Here is a 21,845-nt window from a genome sequence, read left to right as displayed (position 1 = left end):
ACAGTTTTGTCTGATGGTAAGGCAAACCGATTTTCCAGGATATCATTAATTCCACTCTCAGCCTTATTCTCTTAGCAACTTTGCTCTTCTTCAATTGTGCTTAGCTTTTTACCTTGCAGGCTGCCAGAAGCAAAAGAAAAACAGGAGTAAAAGGGCCTCAGTTGCTATGTGAGAATGAACAAAGGCAAAACAGAACTTGTAATGATAAAACAAAATATTCAAAATCTTTAGTTTTTCTGAAAGGAATACTGATGATAATAATATGCTGAAAGAAGTTACAGCTATCGACTAGAAACACATGACCATGTTTTATAAAACTGTTGGACAATCTCTCTCAACTTTATTCTCACCACATATAAAATAGATGCTAATGATATGACTAGTGATCTAATAAGGATGATAATGCTGTTGACTCAGCAGATGAAACATTTGAAAGTAAAATAAAAGGAAACACAAGGAATATGTCAAAAGTCTCTCTGTGGAAACTTTCAACATTCCTATCAGCTAAAAGTACCACTTAAAATAAATCAGTCTGAATGTATGAAAATGAACCAAATCATTTCAAGAGATCCTATGATTCCTCTATGATTCCCTATATAACGTGGGATTACTTCCATCAGTGTCCAAAGACATCAATAATTACCATGTTAAGATATTTAAAAGATTCATAATTTGCTGCCAATGGAAAAAAATCTCAAAATCTAGCCAATGCTATTCTTTAATGTGCTATACATAAAATCAGTGAACACTGCAGTTCTTGGTCACTCTCCAGTCTTGAGACTTCTGCTGAAAAGCAAAAGATTATTAGAAGGCTTGTGGATGTGGGGGAGGACAGTTGACACACCTATCATTTCCTAATTCATAAATTATTTCCATAAACTTGGGAGGTGACAGAGCATAATGGTTACAACCTTGATTCTGGCACAGCCCTGCCTAACACTGGCTTTGTGGCCTTGGGTGAGTCTTTTTACCTCTCTAAGGTAAAACTGAATTCCATCATCTGTAATACAAAGACAACAATAGTGCCTAATTTCATGAGCATTAAACGGGAGAATGCTAATAAAAACAAAGTATCAAGCAAAGAGGCAACCATATAGTAAAAATTCAATATATTAACTGCTACTATTTTTATCTTAAAATTCTACACATTATTAAAGTATCAAAAATATTGCTTTGAATTAGCTGACTTTGTCCAAATTCCATCACCCATTGGCTGTATGATCCTAAGAAATCCCCCATTTAGTGTGTATCAATTTTCCTCATCTGTAAAATTACCAACCATAACTGGGTGTGGTGAAGATGAATAAGGCTGTGTGTGTGTGCTTTAATCGGCTGAGAAAGTCTAATTAGAATGCATTTCCCAGTATTTATCTAATGCCCACTTACTGCTATGTCAGCATGTCCTGAAGTAGACACTGTGGTACTAGTCTGGGCGGTTTACCAGGAGGTTATGCTTTGAACCTCCTCAAAAGAGCTGCAAGGTCAGTAAGCTTGCAGAATCCCACCTTTTTCTTTACCACAGAACATCTCAAAGCCCTTACAGTGCATAGTGAAGCTCTGATGCGTGTTGCAGTTTACAGCATTTCCCAGAAAACTCTTTCCTCTTGGGGCATCTCCTGGGATGTGAGACATACTACTGGTGAACTCCTGGGTTAGACTCTCACAAGTGGGACACACAGAGAGATCCCATGATAGGGCTTCTGGGATTAAAGATGTTATGTGGAGAAGTGGACTTTGGCCTCTGGAGTTCTAAAAATGATACTGAAATTATATAATGTGACTTGATTCCAAAGCAAGACTTTTCTCACTGTTGTTATTAAGTTACAATTGCTTTGTGGGCATCTACAACAAATTGGACACATTGGTTAAGATAAGTTTCTTAATTTCAAAGAAGACTTTTAAGAAAAAAAAACTTGTCTGTACAGTAAAACAATTCTAAGACAACTGTTTTATCTCTGTTGAATAGACGCCTAGAATAAGGAAGTCAGAGAAAAGAGGCTGCTGACCTTTGTTAATAATGTCAGGATGCTGATGTAATATCCAAGCTGCCACTGCTTCAGTTGAAGATAAGTCAAGAAATCTTTCCTGCCACTAGAACGTGCTAGCTTTCTCTCACCTTGGTTTCATGTTAAACATGCATAATGCCAATATTCAGATAAAGTGTAATACTGATACCGACTTTTCTCTCTGGAGTCCAGAAAATCCAATATTACCAAGTAAAGACAAAGTTAAACTGAGTTTTATAAATTAAAACTGTAAACATTTCTCCTTTGCGCATAGATGTGAGCTTTCACTTTCACAGATAATAGTTTTTTAAAAATTGAGAGCCAAAAAGTTATTGGGAAAGGAAAAAAATAAAATTATGAAAGGGCCCTTACTAAAAACTAGCATTTACTAAACATTCATTGTAAAAAGTAGCAGATACAGTGTTCTAAGGACTTTATATTACCTTATTTAGCCTTCGTGACAACCATATCTGATAATGATAGTTTTTAAAAATTGATTACAAATTATTTCACATATATACACACACATATATAGAGATACACATATACAAAGAGTAATTTCACAAACATCAAAGTGTATACCCAGTAGCTTATAAGATAGGACATCTCCTATACAACAAAACTGAAGCCCACAATACTCTTTCTTCACCACACATCCCTCTTATTATCTCTATTCTGTGTGTGAAGGAGTCAAGGCTCTGAGATGCAGCATAACTCAGCCCACGTGGCTGGGCTGGGATCAGATCCTAACCTGAAGCTAGTCTGACTTCAAAGACGATGGAATGGAATCACGTGCTCTAATGCCACTACTGCCTAAGTCACCCATTTTAGAGTTGACAGAACTGAGGGAGCGATATTTAAGACACTGCCCAACCTCACATTACTGCTGAGCAGCATAACTGATATTTAGTTTTTTGTAGTCATACTCTTTTTGTCTCAAAATTAACATGAGAAATATAGTCATGTTTAATTAGGAGTTGTTTTTTTTTTTGTAAAAACTATGATATGCGAAGTTCTGTCATCCCCCTTTTTTAATGATCGAAGTACTCTTTACTAGACTATTAAGGGAAAGGTCTAATGACAGGTGCCTATTTCACTTCCAACAAAGGTTGTTCACTTTGCTTAGCTCCTGAAAGATGCTTTGTAAAAGAAGATGTCAGTGTATTAAAGTGCTGCTTCTCACACTTCAGTATGCAAACTAATCACCTGGGGATCTTGTCAAAATGCAGGGTCTGGAAATTCTACATTTCCAAAAAGCTCTTATTAGTGACCATTCTATTGGATCCTGTAAGATATATTCTGAGTAGCAACAGGCTTAAAAAGCCCTTATTATTATGAGGGATATTGCCATGAATATTTTTTAAAGTGAAAGAAAATCCTCAAGATAAAAATTTTGTATGGTTTAATTTTAGTATCTATTCCTAAAATTAGAACACATCTGTATCTGATGCTTATTTTCACTCCAGATTTCATTTATAAGTCTAGGACAGGCAACAATAAGTTCCAGGATCTATAGTTAAGCCAAAATGGCATTTCTGAAACCTGGATAAAAGTGTCAATTCAGGAATTACTTCAGCATACTGTGGAAAATAAACAAAGAAATAGGATGGGAAGGTTTGTGCAAGCGTAGGTTTATGCACCATATCCACGGAACAAGCAATCAATGTTTACTGACAAGAAAATAGCAAATCTCAGTGGGGTGACAGATGGTATCTTATCATACATCTAATAAGGTATGAAACATGAGAGTTGAGAGAAAAAATAAACCTCATAAAACTCATATCACAGTCCAGTCCTGATAATTGTACTGCTTTTGCACATTCCATATTCTGCACTGCTGGATGTATTGCAATGCTATAAAAGCAATGGTTAGCTACCAGTTAGGACTTTAAAAAATCTTAATATTTCTATGGCAAATGTGATCACCTCAAATATAAACCAAAGACTATGAATTTCAGGCTTAATTGCATAAGTAACCCCCTCAAACTGTGTTCCCCCATGACTTCTTTTCTAACTTTTTCTCCCCTGGATAGGAACATATGATGGGTATCCTTGGAGACAAAGGGCAGGAAACCATTTCAAGGCATTCACAATTGTAAGATATGTGCTTGGGTCCCACTTTGGGCACACAAAGTAAATGTGTCTTGGGTAAATAATTGTTTCTCTGAATCTCAGTTCCCTCAATAGCTCTCAGAATTGTTGGGATTAAATTCGATGTAAAAAACATACAACGATTCAAAATACATACGAAGATAGAAGTTTAAAATTTGTCTATATGAAAAATCAGACTGGACAAGCAACAACAGTAATTGGATGCTTAAACCATACAGTGAATTGTTGACGAGGAAATACTTTTACTGAGTAAGAAACTAACATTCCAAAGATTACTTGTAAGTCATAGAGAAACAGCGGTTTTATAATGGAGAGATCAATGTATCACTTCCTAAAGTCACTGGTGATTCTGAGCATCACTAAAAGTAGAGCAATAATCACAACAATAATAACATATGCGTCCTATTGTGACACAATTAGAAGTACATAGCACCTTTGAGTACTTTTACCAAAAACACTGAGTCTGAATCTAATCGAGTCTTTAGGTCAAATTTCGGGCTTATACAGAAATACAGGTATAGTGCACCAAGTAAAAGATAAACTACTCCGAAGCGGTGAGTACACTTTAGGACGTGAGCTGTGGCACAGAACAACTGAACCTGGTTTCCTCGCAGGAAAAGAAAAAGTATGTGGGTGGGGGTCAGTGATAGATTAAAAGTGACTAAAGAGACATAATAACTAATATGTAGACCTTATTTGGATCCTTGTTTGTACAAACCAAAGGTTAAAAGACATGTTTAGGATAGCTTGGGAAATTTGAATATGACTTGAGTATTAGATGATGTTAAAGAAAAACTATTAGTGTTCTTAGGTGTGCTCATAACATTGTGGCTATGTAAGAAAATATTTAGAGATTCAAATGAAATAGGAAAAAAGTCAAGAAATCCTTAATAAATTTTTAGTTTATTAATAGATTTTGAAGTCTCAAAAGACTTGTAGACCCTTCTGAGCTGGCAGCGACAGTAGGTACAGGGCCATTTTTCTGTCTGCAATAGGCCATCTCCTATTTTAGTCTCTTGGCAAAGCAGGAGCTTTCCAGGGATCCCAAAAAAATGGTGGGCGGGGTGGGGGCAAACCTTGGTTCATTTTATTCTCAAAACAAGCAGCCTCCATTCTAAAATCCTCAGAATGGAAGCAATTCAATATATGAATCTCATGTTCCAGTGGTCCCATGGGTCATTAAGCCTCTACAGTTTTCTCTTTTGGGCTGAAATCAACCACATTTTAATATGAGGTAAACTTGCTTTTGTGAAAAGCAATAAAAAGGCTGAATTAAAACCACTCAGCCATTTAAAAGTTAGGCAACAAACGCATAGATGTTTATCTATTTTCCCTGTAGGAAATTTTATGCCTTGGTAATTCAAATTTAACTGGACATCACACTTTTAATATCTTTTTGTCTTGTTTTTTTGTCAGAAATAATAGTGAAAGAAAGTTTTTGTTTCCTTTGTTTTTCAAGAATACCGTGCTTCATAAAAATCATTTACACACAGCCTTTAAGCACAACCACTAAACATGCTCAAATGCAAAAAGGGAGCTATATATATATTATTAGTTTTCAAGGATTTTAATTTTGTGATGAAAGAAAACAAAGACTATTCTTTTTCAGTAAATGTAAATATGTTGAACACTGAATAAAAAGGCTACAATAGCGGTTATAATGAGTTTGAAGATGCTGACTATAAAAACTAACGTGAGTCTCAATAAACTCCAAATAGTCTAATAATGAACAAGCCTGATCCATTCAATACAAATTAAGAATCTCACCAAAGAAGGATTAAAAAAATACACCTTACCTTTCTGATACTTAGTATATTTAAACTTATGTACTTTTCTCAAATAAAGTATGAATAGGCAAATTATTTGACTCCATTAGTAAGAGAGAGTAATTTGAATAATATAAAACAAAAACATTGATAAGACACATCAATTATAAGTTAGCCTGGACAAAAATTCCACTTTCCCATTAGATATTTCTCAGTAGCAAATAAATGACTTAGAAATAAGTTTTTGGTTTACTTCAAGGCACATTCTAAAATAAATATAAATATGGAATTTTTCCAAGTAATATAATAAAAAACTTTTAATAAAACATAGGTTTAAAAAAGCAGAATATAAAAGCACACACAGACTAGGTAGCAGAGGGGGGAACCCAGGTATTAGTTTTATTGTTGTTCTTTATACCTTTATTTATAGTCTATAATTTTGTGTCTACACAATATTTAATAAAAATAGTAAACGTGTGTGTACACACCTATATTTGCTATAGGGGTGTGTGTGTGTGTGTGTGTGTGCGCGTTTACATAAAAATATATAGAATCAAAACATGTCCTCAATGGTTCTATGTGTAACATTTTCCATGATTATGATATATCAGGACAATGTTATTTATTGACATCCTACTTTGTTTCACAACTGTTCTGCTTCTGTTGTAAGCATTAGGGAAGGTAGGGAAGAAAGCTCCAACCTAAGAGAAATTTATTCTTTTTTGTTTTTTAAAAAAGAAGCTCAAGCACAACTCTATTTTTAAAAGGGGGGTGGTATGGGGGTAACACAGAGCTATTTAAGCTGTTACCTTATTTCAGTATTATCCTTTGCAGCTTTTCCTACAAAAAAATCTACCTGGCCTAAAATTATTGTTGATATGATTTGGATGTTTTGTCCCCTCCAGATCTCATGTTGGAATATGATCCCCAATGCTGGAGGTGGGGCCTGGTGAGAGGTATTGGATCATAGGGACAGATCCCTCATGAATGGCTTGGCTCCATCCCCTTGCTGATGAGTGAGTTCTTGCTATTACTTCACACAAGAGCTGGATGGTTAAGAGCATCTCTCTTTCTCTGTCTCTCACTGTGTGATGCACATGCTTCTCCTTCACCTTCTGTCATGATTGCAAGCTTCCTGAGGCCCTCACCAGAGGCCGAGCAGATGCTTATGCTATGCCTGTACAGCCTGCAGAAACTTGAGCCAAATACACCTATTTTCTTTATAAATTTCCCAGCCTCAGATATTCCCTTATAGCAACACGGAACAAACTAATACAATCATATATAATTATACACAAGACACAAGACATTTCTGTAAATATTGGGTATATTATTACACAGCATGTAGCTCCTGAAGAAATAGCTAATAAGAACCAGATTAATAAATCAAGTAGAAATGGCAGTAAAGTCATACACGACAATATGACTTAACACAGTGCTAATGTCACAAATGCCTAGACACTGTCCCCAAATGATCTTTGAGGTGAAGTAGGCCCCTGATACCCTAAATGTGTAAGCATTAGCAGACCATAGGGGATCCCTGGTCTAAATCAGTGGATCATTTGCTCCCCCCTCTAATCTCAAGACTGCCGGCCCCTCACTCATGGCAGTTTTCCTGCTGTTGCCTGTAAAAGCGTCTCAGAGATTCCCGGTTCTTTTCAGAGTTGAATTTAGTTATTTTCTTTTTGAGACAAGGTCTCACTCTGTTGCCCAGGCTGGAGTACGGTGGCACCATCACAGCTCACTGCAACAGCTGCCTCCTGGGTTCAAGGGATCCTCCCACCTCAGCTTCCCGAGTAGCTGGGACTACAGGCGTGTGCCACCACGCCTGGCAAATTTTTGTATTTTTTGTAGAGACGGGGGTTTCGCCATGTTGCCCAGGCTGGTCTGGAACTCCTGGACTCAAGTGATCTGTCCACCTCGGCCTCCCAAACTGCTGGGATTACAGGAGTTAGCCGCCCTGCCCAGCCTAGTTATTTTCTTAAATACCTGCAGTGTTTCCCAACGCTCCACAATAGTCATATATACAATTTCTGTTTAAAATAACATGAATATTACCCTCCTTTCAATTCTTTCAAACCTCAACCACAGCATTCATATGCTGACTCAGGAACTAGTAGTTATCTGGAACCTGCTATGTGCCAGGCACCGTACTGGGTGGTGAAAGAAGAGGCTGAGATTCATCTCTGCTTTCATGGATCTTAGGGAATCCTCCAATGCTTACCCCACAATCCCCCAAAACCCCTCCTCTTCAAATCCCACTGAAAGGCAAGTTTGGCAGTTGGTTCTAGGTTCAGCATACCAGGGCTCACAGTCACGACTCTATTTCCACGTCGGGTAAGAAGTCATCACGTGCGTTTGTTTTATTTTTCCCATAAACTAAGTCTCCCTCACCCAGTAAGGCAAACAACTATTTTTTTAACGTACAAAGCAGACAATGAACATCTGGAAGATGACATCCACGTGACTCCTCAGTTTGCAAAAAGGCAAAACTATTCCTCAGTCTAATGAAAAAAATAATCTGAAATTCTGGCTATATTTTTCCCTTCACCCTCAATGCCAAATTTCTAATATGCTAGAATGAATTTCTCTATTTTACATACATACTTTCAGACTTTTACATTCAACATTGGATTAGACATACAATTTCATTACTTTGCCATGTCCAGGTTTTAATTTTCTTTTTTTATTTGAGACTGGGTCTTGCTCTGTCGCCCAGGCTGGAGTACAGTGACCCAATCTCAGCTCACTGCAACCACTCTCTCCCAGGCTCAAAAGACCCTCCCACCTCAGCATCCCGAGTAGCCAGGTCCACAGGACACCACCACACCTGGCTAGTTTTATTGTATTTTCGCTATAGATGGGTTTTCGCCATGTTGCTCAGGCTGTCTCAAACTCCTGAGCTCAAGTGATCTGCCTGCCTCAACCTCCCAAAGTGCTGGGATTACAGGTGTGAGCCACCTCTGGCCAGTTTTGATTTCTTAACTAGAGTGAGGTTGAGTCTTACAGGGCAGGAATTGTGTTTTCACTGCCTTCTCACCTCATCCTCCCTAAGCACCCATCCCCTATTGAGCTCCCAATATGGCCACTGTTCAAGGCACAAAACTCATGGACCTTATAATCTAGTAGGAGGAAGGCAGACAATTTAAAGTGTAAATTATACACTTTGTTGGAAGAGGGTAAGTGCTCCAGAGCAGTGGTCCCCAACCGTTTTGGCAACAGGGACCGGTTTCATGAAGGACAATTTTTCCGTGTATGGGGCTGGGTTAGAGGGGGATGGTTTCCAGATGAAACTGCTCCACCTCAGATCATCAGGCATTAGATTCTCATAAGGAGCGTGGCAACCTAGATGCCTCAAACATGCAGTTCTCAATAGAGTTCAAGCTCCAATGAGAATCTAATGCCCAGCTGATCTGATAGAAGGCGAGCTCAGGCGGTAATGCTCCATCACCTGTTGCTCACATCCTGCTGTGTGGCCCAGCTCCTAACGGGCCACTGACAGGTACCAGTCTGCAGCCCAGGGCTTAGGGTTCCCTGCTCTAGAGAAAACTGAAAGCTAAGAAGGGGAATATGGAGTTCTGGGAATGAAGAGAGGGTTTCAAGTGGTTAGGAAAGTTCTCCCTGAGAGGGCAACATCTAAACAAACACTGAAGGAGGAGCAAGCTTTGTGGATATTTGGGGCAAGACTATTCCAGGCAGAGAACAGCATGTGCAAAGGTTCTGAGGTAGAACAGTGCCTGTCATTTTGGAGAAATAGCAAAAAAACCAAACGGCTAGAGAGGCCTGAGTATGGGGGAGCATTTTAGGGAATGAGGTCGGAGAGGCAGTGGAGGAGACAGAACAAAGAGGCCTCAATATTTGTCAAATCAATAGTAATAAACATTAATGAATACTAAGATAGCTAACATTTATTGATTTGTTTTAATGAAGAAAAACAACTAATTGCCCTAATATGTACAGAGTTGACTTTATGCTTTAAGACACACGTAGAAATAGGTGTAAACGCTATGGGGTGTATTTCCCAGAACAAACTTTTTTTTCCTGCTTTAACACAACTAAAACCTTTGCTAAATGCTGCAATTAAATTAATGCCCCCATGTGTGTTAAAAATAAGACATAATTCCTCATAAATGTCAGATGCCTTACTAATTTCCAAGTTGTGGTTTTTACAAATGATTTTCAAGTCTGTGTCAGTTCCACAAGGTTAAAGAGTTCAAATTGTAACATGTAAAGTTAATAGAAGCAGTTTGGGACATTATTCAGAGTTCAAGTTCTGCTTTAAACATATCATTTGATTTGTTTAATGAATTTTTTAACATAACCTCTTTCTTCTCTGAAATATTAATATACAACTTACTGTTTCTGAGTGTTACAAATTATATCTACTAGAGCCAAAAGATATTGTACATATTGTTCTGCTGGCATGTTCCCTTCTTTCTGCTGTATTTTCATTTAAAAGGCATCCTTACATATAGAAATATGCATGCCAAGAGAGCTGGGCTTGATAAACAAAATTAATTAGTAGAAGCAGCAGATGTACACCTTTATAAAGAATGTCAGTAGGCTCTTTATTACTTGGTTTCCACTAGTTAGGAAGTAATTTGAAAATATATCCTAAACACAAAGAGATTGTTCAGTTCAACTCAGGGAACACTGGGTACCTTTGTCAGATACTAGGAAGACAAAGACTATATAGTCCCAGTCTCTGCCCTCAGGATCTTACAGTCTACAAGGCTGGCTGTTCAGATGAGACAAGAGAAGGATGAGTGCACACACTCGTACAGAAGGTGGCAGAATAAACTTGTGCTGACTTTTAAAAAAGCCACTCGCCTAAAACTTCATCTATCAGCTGATCCTATGTGTAACCCAAAATAAATGACAGATGATTTAACAGCAGACCTTCTAAATAACAAATTGAGAGTTGGGCAGAGGGTTTTGAAGCAATTTTTAAGTATGCAAGATTTGAATCTACACTTAGAAGTTTCCTCAGAGATCAAGCGCTCATTTTGATTCTTCACTTAAATCACAAGGGGGAAAGCTTTAGCTAATAACCATTTGCAAATCTTGTGGTGGAGAGAGAAGCAGGGAGTTTTAGGTTGCAAAAATTCATTACACAAATGAAGGGTATTTTATTCTACAAAAACGTAAATCAAGGTAATAAATCTGGACTAAATCCAAACCTATGAATTTATACAAGTGGAATAAAAACTAATGATCAACTTGATGTCTTAGTATGAAAGGTCAAAATTATGTGAAACAATCTATGTAAATATGTACCTTTAGTTAAGTGGATCCAGAAGAACAGGGCATAAGGAGCCGAAATAATCCCAAGCTCTGGCCACTAAATCCAAATGCCTGGGACCTGGCTGGCTGCAAACAACGGGAGGGGTGGATACTTTTTTAAAAATTTAATTCAAGAAAAACACCAGATAGGCAAGCAATTGCCCTACAAAGGACCCAGTATAGCTTTATGGGGTCACCAGACTCTGACAAAAAAATTTAATTAATTGTACTGATTAGGCTTATAAACATTCCGGTTATGACATTTGTTTCCTAAAACCACACAATAAATAAAAGTCTAATACGAAATTGCCTATAACACAGATGGTAGCATTTTATCACAACCCTAACATTATAAAATTATAAAGATTTGAAGCCCACTAAGAATCTAAGCAACCACACATGCCTGTAGTCCCAGCACTCTGGGAGGCCGGGGTGGGCGGATCACCTGAGCTCAGGAGTTCAAAACCAGCCTGCGTAATATGCCTAAACCCTGTCTCTACAAAATATACAAAAATTAGCCAGGTGTGGTGGGATGCACCTGTAGTCTCAGCTACTCAGGAGGCTAAGGTGGGAGGATTGCTTGAGCCCAGGAGGTTGAGGCTGCAGTGAGCTGAGATTGTGCCACTGCAATGCAGCCTGGGCGACAGAGTGAGACCCTGTCTCAAAAATAATAATAATGACAATAGTTTTTTAAAAAGAATCTAAGCAATCACACTTGTTCCTAGAGAGCTGCTCTCACAAAGTGCCCAGTTAACAGCCTAGATGACCATACAAAATCTAAATCTTTATTGGGAAAGATAAGTGACAGCTTTGGCCAGATTAGTACAGGAACATACTGATGGACTGATTCTCACAGACGTATAGTATTAAAGGTGCACCTTCAAACAGTGAGTTGAGAAAAAAGTAAAAATATTTAAAACATCCATTATAAAAGTCCTACGCATTTAACAAAATCTTACGTATTTATTACAATTTTACAATCTGCCTAGTATTGTGCTACAGTACCAGACAAAATAACTTCAGGGTTTTGGGGATTTTGTTTTTTTAAACAAATTGGTATGTAATATAAACTTAGGAACCACCACCAACATCTCGAGTATCAATGTTTCAGAATGGAGGCATAGTTCAGTGAAAAAAAATGCCAGCATTGATTTTAGTTTTGATTCCTGTTTCACCAGAAAGCATGGTGGTTGGGGGAGCTGTCAAAGTACTCCGGATAGACTCAGCGCCATTAAATAAGCTCAGGCATATAGGGCCAGGAGCAAGGGAGGAGAGGAAACACTGAAACAACTCTGCAGAAAGCTGGCCCTTGCTATTAAAAAAAAAAAAAAAAAAAGCACTAATTAATGAGGACGAATGAAATAGGGACACCCAGGGCTGGTAAAGGGGATTGCTGCTTTAATCTGCTGGACAGGCAGAGGGTAAACTCGATTGTGGGTTAATTAGGTCTAACTCCAAGTCAAAGACCAGCTCCAGAGAAAAAGCAGCCTGGTTGAGAGTCTACCCGCTCAAATACACAGGAAGCCACACGATTCCAACTTGCGGCGCCAGCAGGACACTCGGGAGGAGGTGGCAGCACCTCCTGCTCGCCCGCGTCCAAGGCCAACCTCGGCAAACGTGCCCCGGCCATTCCGCACGAGCCCCGAACGCACACGCCGGGATTCCAACTCCGCGCGGGAGGAGCGGCGGCAAGGAGGGCAGGGCCCAGCGCCGGCCGAGGAGCAGCTTTGTCAAAAGGCGGCTGGAGAGAACCGGCCCTGCACACGGCTGTCCCCTAAGGCGACCCTCGGGGTCAGGTCACTTCTCACGGGGCCAGCAGAGTCAGGAAGTCTGGAAACTAAGTGAAATGGGCTGGGGGGCGGCGGAGACAAAGTGCAGAGACGCCAGGTTAATTCTCTGGTTTTGGGGGAAGGAAGGAGTTTGGTGGGGGAGCGACACGGAATGCAGTAACCTACTTCACCCCTAGCCCCGCGGGTAGAGCCGGACTCCGCGGGTGGCAGGCGGCGAGCCCGACTTCCTCCCGCGCTCCGTGGCCCCAGGCCCGGCCCACGCCGCAGCCCTCAGCCCGCCCCCAGCGCCCCGGGTCCCGCCGCCAGCTGGACGCGCTCCACTCACCCAGCTCCTCCGCCTGCAGCCGGAGAGGGGCGGAGACCGCGAGCAGCAGGGCCAGGAGGCCCGGCCCGGCAGCCTGCGCCAGCGCGCCGCCGCCGCGGGCGCCGGGCACGATGACCCCGCTGGGCGCCAGCTTGGCAGGCTCGGCCTCCCCTCGACGGACCCCGAGCCGCAGCTGCCAGGGCCGGGCCGCCTCCTCCGCGGACGAGCGCGGCGCCAGGACGGGGCGCAGTCGCTGCCCCGCACCGAATCCCATTGGGGCGGCTTTGAGCCCAGCCCTGCGGGGGCGTCTCCCGCCCGGCCCCGCCCCGCCCCGCACGTCGGCCCCCAGAGGAGGAAGTCGCGTTCCCAGGCAGTGACCGACGGCGAGGCCGGAGGCAAGCCAGGCGCCGCCCGCGCTCCCCTCCAAGTATCTGGCGCTCCCTGCTGCGCTCTTTCCTTCCCTTCCTCCCCCACCTGCGCCAGTACACGTGAACCTGCTAGGCAGCAGGACACCTCGCCGCCGGACCCGCCCCTCGCCGCATGGTGCGGGAGTCCTTCCTGGAGGGGCTGAGCCCGCGGCGGTGCCTTGGGAGGCTGCCCCCTCCAGGGTTTTGCCAGCCCGCGGGGATGGGCATGCCAGGGATAGCAACACAGAGGGACTCGAAATATTTTGATGTTAGGATGATGACGGTGCCAAGTAGGACCTTCACTCATTCATTCACTCATTCATTCATTCATTCATTCATTCAAAAGTTACTCAGTTCAGCAGTGTGCTTGTCAGGAGTAGGGCTAAATCCATGTGGCACTTGCAGACATTAAAAATAATCAAGCAAGTATTCAATGCAAATTGCAATCAGTGACATGAAAGGTGCTGTTGAAGCACATTTAGAGAGCTGTAATTAGATGGCGGGTAACGGGGGTGAGGGCGGGAATCAGCTAGGAAAGGCCTAAGTGGCATCAAAGCTGAGATTAAAACAGGAGCCAAAACAGACAAGTTGTGCAAAGAAGCTGAAGGAGGAAAGGGCCAGGTGGCTGGAGCGCAGTGAACAGGTGGGTGCACCGCCAGATGTAGAAGCTAGTGTACAGAGTAGGGGCCAGGACGTGCAGCTAAACAACCTAAAGGATGTTTAACTTGGTCCTCGGAGCGGTGAGCAGCCACGGAAGGTTCAGAAGGGGGAAGGACTCCACCCGATGACCCTCTGAGGAGTTGCGGAGAAGGGTTTGGGGAGGACAGATTGGAGAGTGGAGAATTACAGGGTTATTACCGAGTAGTTGTATAGGGTGGTGGCAGAGGAAAGTGACGAGGACAGATTAGGTATGTATTTTAAGGACTATCTCACGTCTCTGGTCCCCTGCAGTCCCCGTGTACTTCCTCTGCGCGCTGCCCTCACCTTCGCACCACCGCGCAGCACGCTGAAGTTTCACCTAGAGGTGCAGCTCAGGGAAGCATGGAGGCGGAGAGGAAGCAACAGCCCCTCCAATGGCAAATATTGGCCCCTCGTGATCTTTGGATACCCTGGACAGACTCATTTCATACATGCGTTCCTTTTTTGCTCTTCCTTTTCTTTTTTTAACTAAACAAGCTGATAAAATCTCAAATGAGATTGTCTTTGGGGCTTTGCTTTCTCTGAGGCAGCATATCTTAGATGAAAGAACTTGGGCTTTAGAAATGGAGGGGATCCCGGTTTGATTCTGGACCTCAGCTTTTCAACAAAGCTGAGGTCCAGAATCAAACTGGGTATATATGTGTATATTAAGTGTATACTGAATTTGTATATTAAGGTCTATCATGTAGAGAAAGTACCTAACTGAACGTGTATATTAGCTTCTAGCATGTAGAGAAAGTACCTAATAAATGGTAGGTTTTATCATTTTTTAACAGAAAGTAAATTCACACCCATAAAAATATTGAGTATTCTTACACTCAAAAACATAAAACGACACTTTGATACGTTGAATCTCCTTCTAACTTCAGTTTTCCCTTTTTCTTATTTCTCCTCATTCTTTCTAAGTGAGTTTGGGCAGCTGCTTCCAGGCTCTAACAGGTTTGACACTGTGAGCTATGAATGAAGCAAAGACAATGGGGAGTATTGTTTGCCAGTGAGGAATTCATAATGTGAGGCAGGTGGGCTTTCAGGGGTGACCTTTTTTTTTTTTTATCTCAGTCAGTACCTTGATGGGAATGGAATTATCTGCTGTACACTTGAATCCTGAGCCAGATAAGGGGAAAGATTTAGGATCTGGTAACAATGAAGAAACAGAAAGACCAGCCAGATCCTATTGATTTCATCATGCCATTCCTTCCTTGAAATATAAAATCTCTAGTTAAGAAAATCATAATAAAAGAAAAATGTGAAAATACAACAGATTATCAAATATATATACCTGGGGTGTGTGTGTGTATACGTGTATATGTATATGTATGTATCATTTTTAGAGAAAGGGCCTTACCATGTTGCCCAGCTGGAGTGCAGTGTCTATTCACAGGCCTGATCATAGTGCACTACAGCCTCCAGCTCCTGGTCTCAGTCCTTCTGCCGCAGCCTTCTGAGTAGCTGGAACTACAGTATATTTTTGAATACAATGAAATAAGCCTTGTTGAATTAATATACTTGTTTTAATCTTGAGATGATTCCATTTTGATTTTTTAAAATGATGCATGATGGAATCTAAGAACCAAGTTCCATTAAGAAAAATTATACTTATTAGGATCTATCTATAAAGCTTTCACATACTAAGATGGGAAATATCTCTAGGGAAGTGTCTCTCATAGGCTGTTTCACTTCTAACCCATTCCCCCACTTGCCATCCAGTCCTTATTTTGCATATCTTACTGCAATTTATGCTTACATTTGCCAGCTCTTCTGTAAAAATACATAACAGCTGGTCAGGAGCTGCCTTATTTTATATTATAAATTATGTGTTCTGTCTTGCTTAGGTAAGACAGAATTTAAACAGAACTGCAAACCTAGTATGATTCTAAACAGACAGCTTCAAAATAGATTGTAGTCCAGTTCAATGACCTAATTCAATTTATCCTTAACATTTAGTAACCCTGCCTGTGACTCTATGAAGAAAACTATCTGAGCTATAAAACTGAAGCCCTTATAGATGTCTGATATAGTTTCAATCTGTGTCCCCACCCAAATCGCAAGTTCAATTGTAATTCCCAATGTTTTAGACATTTTCCATATGTGAAACAACATGACGGCAGTACAATAAAAATAAATACCTTCTCTTCCTCATTTATGATCTAATAATAAAAATTTGGGAAATTTAATTATGCAGACAAAATGAATTATAGAGATTGATAGGCATAGTGATAGAAGAGGTACAGGGTACCATGGAATCACAGAAGAAGGGCATATAACCTGGATTTTAAAAGTCTGGCAGGGCCTGGGAGAAGTGAATATATTAATTAGAAGGAAAACAATGTTTGTCAGACAAGGAAAAGATATTATTTTAAAAGCTCAGAAACAGAGATCACAGGGTGCTTATAAAGATTGAACCTGGCCAGGCACAGTGGCTCACACCTGTAATCCCAGCACTTTGGGAGGCCAAGGCCAGTGGATCACCTGAGATCAGGAGTTTGAGACCAGCCTGGCCAGCATGGAGAAACCCCATCTCTACTAAAAATACAAAAATTAGCCAGGCATGGTGGTGGGTGCCTGTAATCCCAGCTACTCAGGAGACTGAGGCAGGAGAATCATTTGAACCCAGGAGGCAGAGGTTGCAGTGAGCCGAGATCATGCCATCGTACTCCAGCCTGGGCGAAGAGTGGGAGCGAGACTCTGCCTCAAAAAAACAAACAAAAAAAAAAAAAAGATTGAGCCTACTTTATCAGTAAACTTGAGCCTGAATACAGAGTGGGAGGCAGAAGCAGGATCTCAGGGTTCCCGGGGGGTAGTGGGAAGCAGGGAAAGTGTAGAAACTTGTTCAGATTTGCATTGTAGTAGGTGTCAAGATTACGGCAATAGAGGAGCAATCAGGCTCAACTTTGAATTCAGGGATTTCTAACCAGTGGGCAGGGTGAGGGGGTCCATGATGAAAAATCACTAGGAGGAGACATCAGGGGTAGAGGGGATTCTTGTAAATTGGTTTAATGGGATTCTTGCTGAATGCAGGTCAAGGACTTACATGTCAGAGATAAGGGAGGAGAAACTTGATCCGATATAGAGGGTGGAGTGTTCGCTCTGAATTAACTTAGCAGAATTCTTGCTAAAGCTGGACTAGGCAGGCCAAAGACAGGGTTCAAGGACAAGGCCTAGATAAAAAGAAGGCTCAGGGGAGCTTGACTGTTTGGTCACAGAGAGTCTTTGTCACCCTCATGTGGATATTTTTGCCACAAGCACTGAACAGCTAGGCTGCAAAGGTCAGACCCCTCCCCCCTGTGGCAGAGCTCAGCAGGGCAGTCAACACTTTCCTCCCAAAGTGGCCTTTCTCTAATTTCCATTTCTGATAAAACTTACCATTGTCCTGCGATTCCTTCTTTAGGCATGCTATTGAGGCAAGCAGGCTCTCTCCTATCCAGGCTTTCACCCTTATTCTGTCATTGTGTTTGATTCATTATTCATTGATTTACGGTATCACTTTCCAGGCCCAGCCCTATTTTAAAATTCTAGTTGCCTCTGTACTACATGTGATGCATTTGTGTCATTTCAAGAAATAGTTTTTGAAGAAGTTTCATATACTTGATCTGAGTTGGTTCTTATGACAACCTCAGGACAGCTGTTTCCTAGTTGTGTTTCTCTTCTTTCTCTTTTCTAACTTTGCTGTTAGGTTAACTGTTCACTCTTTCATCTTGCCCAGAGACCACATGTTGAAAAATGTCCTTGGGAGCTTGACCTTGTAACCATGTGGCGGTACTTTCTCTTGGTCTCCACCATCCAGGGAACAGGAATTTGGGGGTTCATGTCATAGTTATTCCCAAAATTTATGCCTTTGCAAGCTCAAAATTGGCTGCTCTAGGCTCCTTCTGGGAAGTGCAATGGAAATGTCCCAATGCTGTAGCTTAATAGTTAAGGCTTATGGGTTTCACCTGTGAGATTATTTGTGATAAAGTTTAAAAGCCAGAAATATTGGCAGTTTGGCGTAGCTAAAGGTGGTAGTAAGAGATTTAAAAGGACTTAAAAAAAAAAAAGGAGTGCTATGGTGAAAAGTCCGCTTAATTAAAAGTGGATATTCAAGTTCTAACAGCCTGGGATTCCTTGGGAGAATCAGAGGAGACGCCACAGACCCAGTATTGGGAAAAACCTGTTTTCCTCAGAGAACTCAGGAATTGAAAGTGGATAGATCCCTCTCGAAATCTTAGGTTCTGTTCTGTTTTGCGTTGCATAATCTGATGTTTTGACTCTTGGGAGTATCAAAAACTACTTTGTGTATAATGACTAGGTAGGAAATATATTTTAGGAAAGGCTAATGGCAGTTATAGGCGAATACTTGACTCTTTGGTGTTTGGATTGGAGAAGCATGTTCTTGGCCACCTGGAAGGTATGCAGATGTGTCTCCCCAGCCCCCACACACCCAGAGATAAGACTCCTATGAGGGATGGGCTAATCACAGAATAGGCTGATTGGCTTTAGATTGCTTTGCAATGAAATGCACAGTAAAATCATTGTACCGTCTTTTTCCAAAGCATTTCTCTTTTTTGAGATCCAAGATCTGGTATAAAATGGGACCCTTAATTTTGGGGGATCTGTTTTGCCTTCCAGCTATGCCTGCTTATTAGGCTGTAGAAACTGCCTGTTTTCCTGTCCCTGTTCCACCCCTGAAGCCAGTAATTCAATTAAGAAACACTGGCAAATGAAAAATCTTACAACTTCTAGATCTTCTTCTATTTATATGTGTTGCGCATGTGATGTTTATATATACAAGAGCTCCAATTAATTGGCTTAAAAAATAATAAGTGCTTAAACCAAACATTTCATCAGAAAAGTAAGAAGTGTAATGCCTTTTAGTTCACATAACTTAAGTAATCTTTGGGAAATAAAAACAGTTTTACATGCAAGTTGTGTAAGGAAAGTGAAATGTGTTTTCGGTAAAGATTATATAAGAAATCATGGGAATGTGGATTTTTTGCCTAGATTAAAAGGTTAAAGGATTGTTTTAGGTTAGATAGGAAAAAGCTGAAGGTTTGGGCAAGTTGTGGAATGTTTGTGAAAAATTAATCTTGTAAAAGAAATTCTGTATGTGAACATATTAGCTAAAAGTTAAAGGAGTATTATTTAGTTTTTTCATAAACTGAACATTGGAATAAAAGCACAACAGATTTTTTCTTACAACACTGGTCTGCTCTGTCACAAAAATTGTAAAGGATTAGAAAAGGTTTATAAGAATCTTAGCGTTATGGTCATAATGATTAAGATTGGACAGATTTGTTTGTAAGGTTTTATTAAGAATTAGGTTTGACATCAATAGTGCACTGAGGCAAGGGTAAATTTGGCTCTCTCTCGAACAAGATTTTCATGTAATATTTTAAAAAATGAAAGTTTTTTGTCTACTCTTTTGAATAAACTGTAGAAAAAAAGAAAGGAAAGAGACAGATTGTTTGGAAAGTTAAGTCTTCCCTCTATTGATGAGTAAACGTTTTTGTCTTTTAAAAATTTTTGTGGCCCGGCGCAGTGGCTCAGGCCTGTAATCCCAGCACTTTGGGAGGCCAAGGCAGGCAGATCACCTGACGTCAGGAGTTCAAGACCAACCTGGCCAACATGGTGAAACCCATCTCTACCAAAAATACAAAAATTAGCCAGGCATAGTGGCAGACACCTGTAATCCCAGCTATTCAGGAGGCTGAGGCAGGAGAATCGCTTGATTCACAAGAGTGAAACTCCATCTCAAAAAAAAAATTTTTTTTTTGAGCTCCCATTTTGGCTAAATGAGTGACTTTTGGTAACCTAGGATTTGATATTTGAGAAACTTTCCAAAATCAAATTGTAAATTGTGACTTTTTCTGATGTAATTAATCTTTTAGATATTAGGGGGTCCCTGTCCAAAAATGACATGTGGCTTATTTGGTATAAAAATCATACAGGAAACATTGTTAAATATGAAATGGTGTTTGGCTTTCTTTGGGTTGTATTGTATAAATATGTTACTGGTATGTGTTCCAAAATTATGGGAAACTCCTATAATTCTGATATGACTTAGTCTATGTTATTAATAATTATCATTGTTACGTAAAACTGTTTTATGCCACAGAAGTAACCAAAATTTCTAGTCAGTTGTGGTTTTAATAATGGCTGTCCGAGGACTTTTTGTCATCCACAGACAGTTATTGTCTTTTTTAGATTCTCTTCAAAAGATAGTTTATAGTCAGCTATAGGACTTTGACAGGTGCTCTTGAATGCAGGTTTCTGATAACTTTGGAGATTGTGACATTAGAATAGAGGAAAAACTTTCAGGACTTTCATGGAGAGCTGGAATGTTCATGAATATTCATGGACTGAACCAGTACAAGGCTGAAGTTTTTTTTTTTTTACTTTTTGCTTAAAATATTGTAATCCTTGGTTTTGTTTTTCAGAGTCAAGAGAACTTTTGAGCTATTGGCAGCTTTTAGCAATTGAATAAAGTATACTCCCATGAACAAAATTTGGAGCATATTTGCTTCTCTCTACCTGATTTTTCCAGAATTTGAAGACTATTTGAATATCCTTAACTTATGGAAATATAATTATTTGCATAAGTGCAATAAGAATGTTTTCTTTTGCAACAGGATGCAATTGGAGAAACTGGTTATTTTACCAAGGCTTTGACTGAAATTGTGTGTTTTCCTTTAAGGAATCTAACTTGACTTACAGAGCCAATAAAAGTCCCTTGGGAAAACTGGCCGCATACCTTGTCTACACAGTCCCTGTAGAGGGTTCCTGACGTGTGATAGGTAAAGAATGTCACTTTCCTACAGGCCCAGGAACCTCAGGTTACCTTGGGACCTCAAGAGGAGAGGAAGTTACCCAACTCATAGGTATTTGAGGGTACAAACCCATGGCTGGGCTTGGCTTTGAAAAAAAAGTCTTTTCTGAGATTCCTTATGAAACAGAGTTCCATCAAAGCCAATTGAAAAAGCCTATGTGAAAAATAATTATTCTTGCTGTACTGTATACAAATAATCAGGCCAAGCATAATAAAGCATATCGGTCTTTTTTTTTTTATACTTTACGTTCTAGGGTACATGTGCACAACGTGCAGGTTCGTTACATATTTATACATGTGCCATGTTGGTGTGCTGCACCCGTTAACTCGTCATTTACATTAGGTATATCTCCTAATGCTATCCCTCCTCCCTCCCCCTACCCCATGACAGGCCCTGGTGTGTGATGTTCCCCACCCTGTGTCCAAGTGTTCTCATTGATCAATTCCCACCTATGAGTGAGAACAAAGCATATTAGTCTTACCATGATTTGTCTTTAGTAAAAATGGGAGACTGGAGAGAGAAAAATTATGTTTCAAAAACTGTGGTATACCTGTTACTAGATTCTAGTCTCATCAGTTGTTTTTGAGTTTTTTTTTTTTTCCTGCAATTCAGACTAACCCTGCTTATTCTTGTGAACCAACAAGTGATCTCTGGCTGCCGCTCAGAAGAAAGGAG

At 40.5% G+C, this 21,845-nt stretch overlaps 1 protein-coding gene across 2 annotated transcripts in view; it reads right to left on the bottom strand.

Moving 5' to 3' along the window:
- Positions 1-13,566, bottom strand: part of DCBLD1 (discoidin, CUB and LCCL domain containing 1) — an 89,675-nt gene extending 76,109 nt beyond the window's left edge. The window contains exon 1 of one of the 2 annotated variants that reach the window (XM_030809613.1): positions 13,283-13,566. In XM_030809613.1, coding sequence (XP_030665473.1) covers positions 13,283-13,535 — 253 coding nt within the window. In that variant the 5' untranslated portion in view covers positions 13,536-13,566. The remainder of the gene's footprint in view (positions 1-13,282) is intronic. The other variant, XM_030809612.1, reaches the window with a different exon arrangement.
- Between the last annotated feature and the right edge of the window lie 8,279 nt (positions 13,567-21,845).

This window comes from Nomascus leucogenys, chromosome 3, assembly GCF_006542625.1.
Source record: "Nomascus leucogenys isolate Asia chromosome 3, Asia_NLE_v1, whole genome shotgun sequence".
Classification (NCBI taxonomy): domain Eukaryota; kingdom Metazoa; phylum Chordata; class Mammalia; order Primates; family Hylobatidae; genus Nomascus; species Nomascus leucogenys.
The sequence above is the reverse complement of the archived record's forward strand: the minus strand, read 5'-3'. Positions and strand labels throughout refer to the sequence as shown.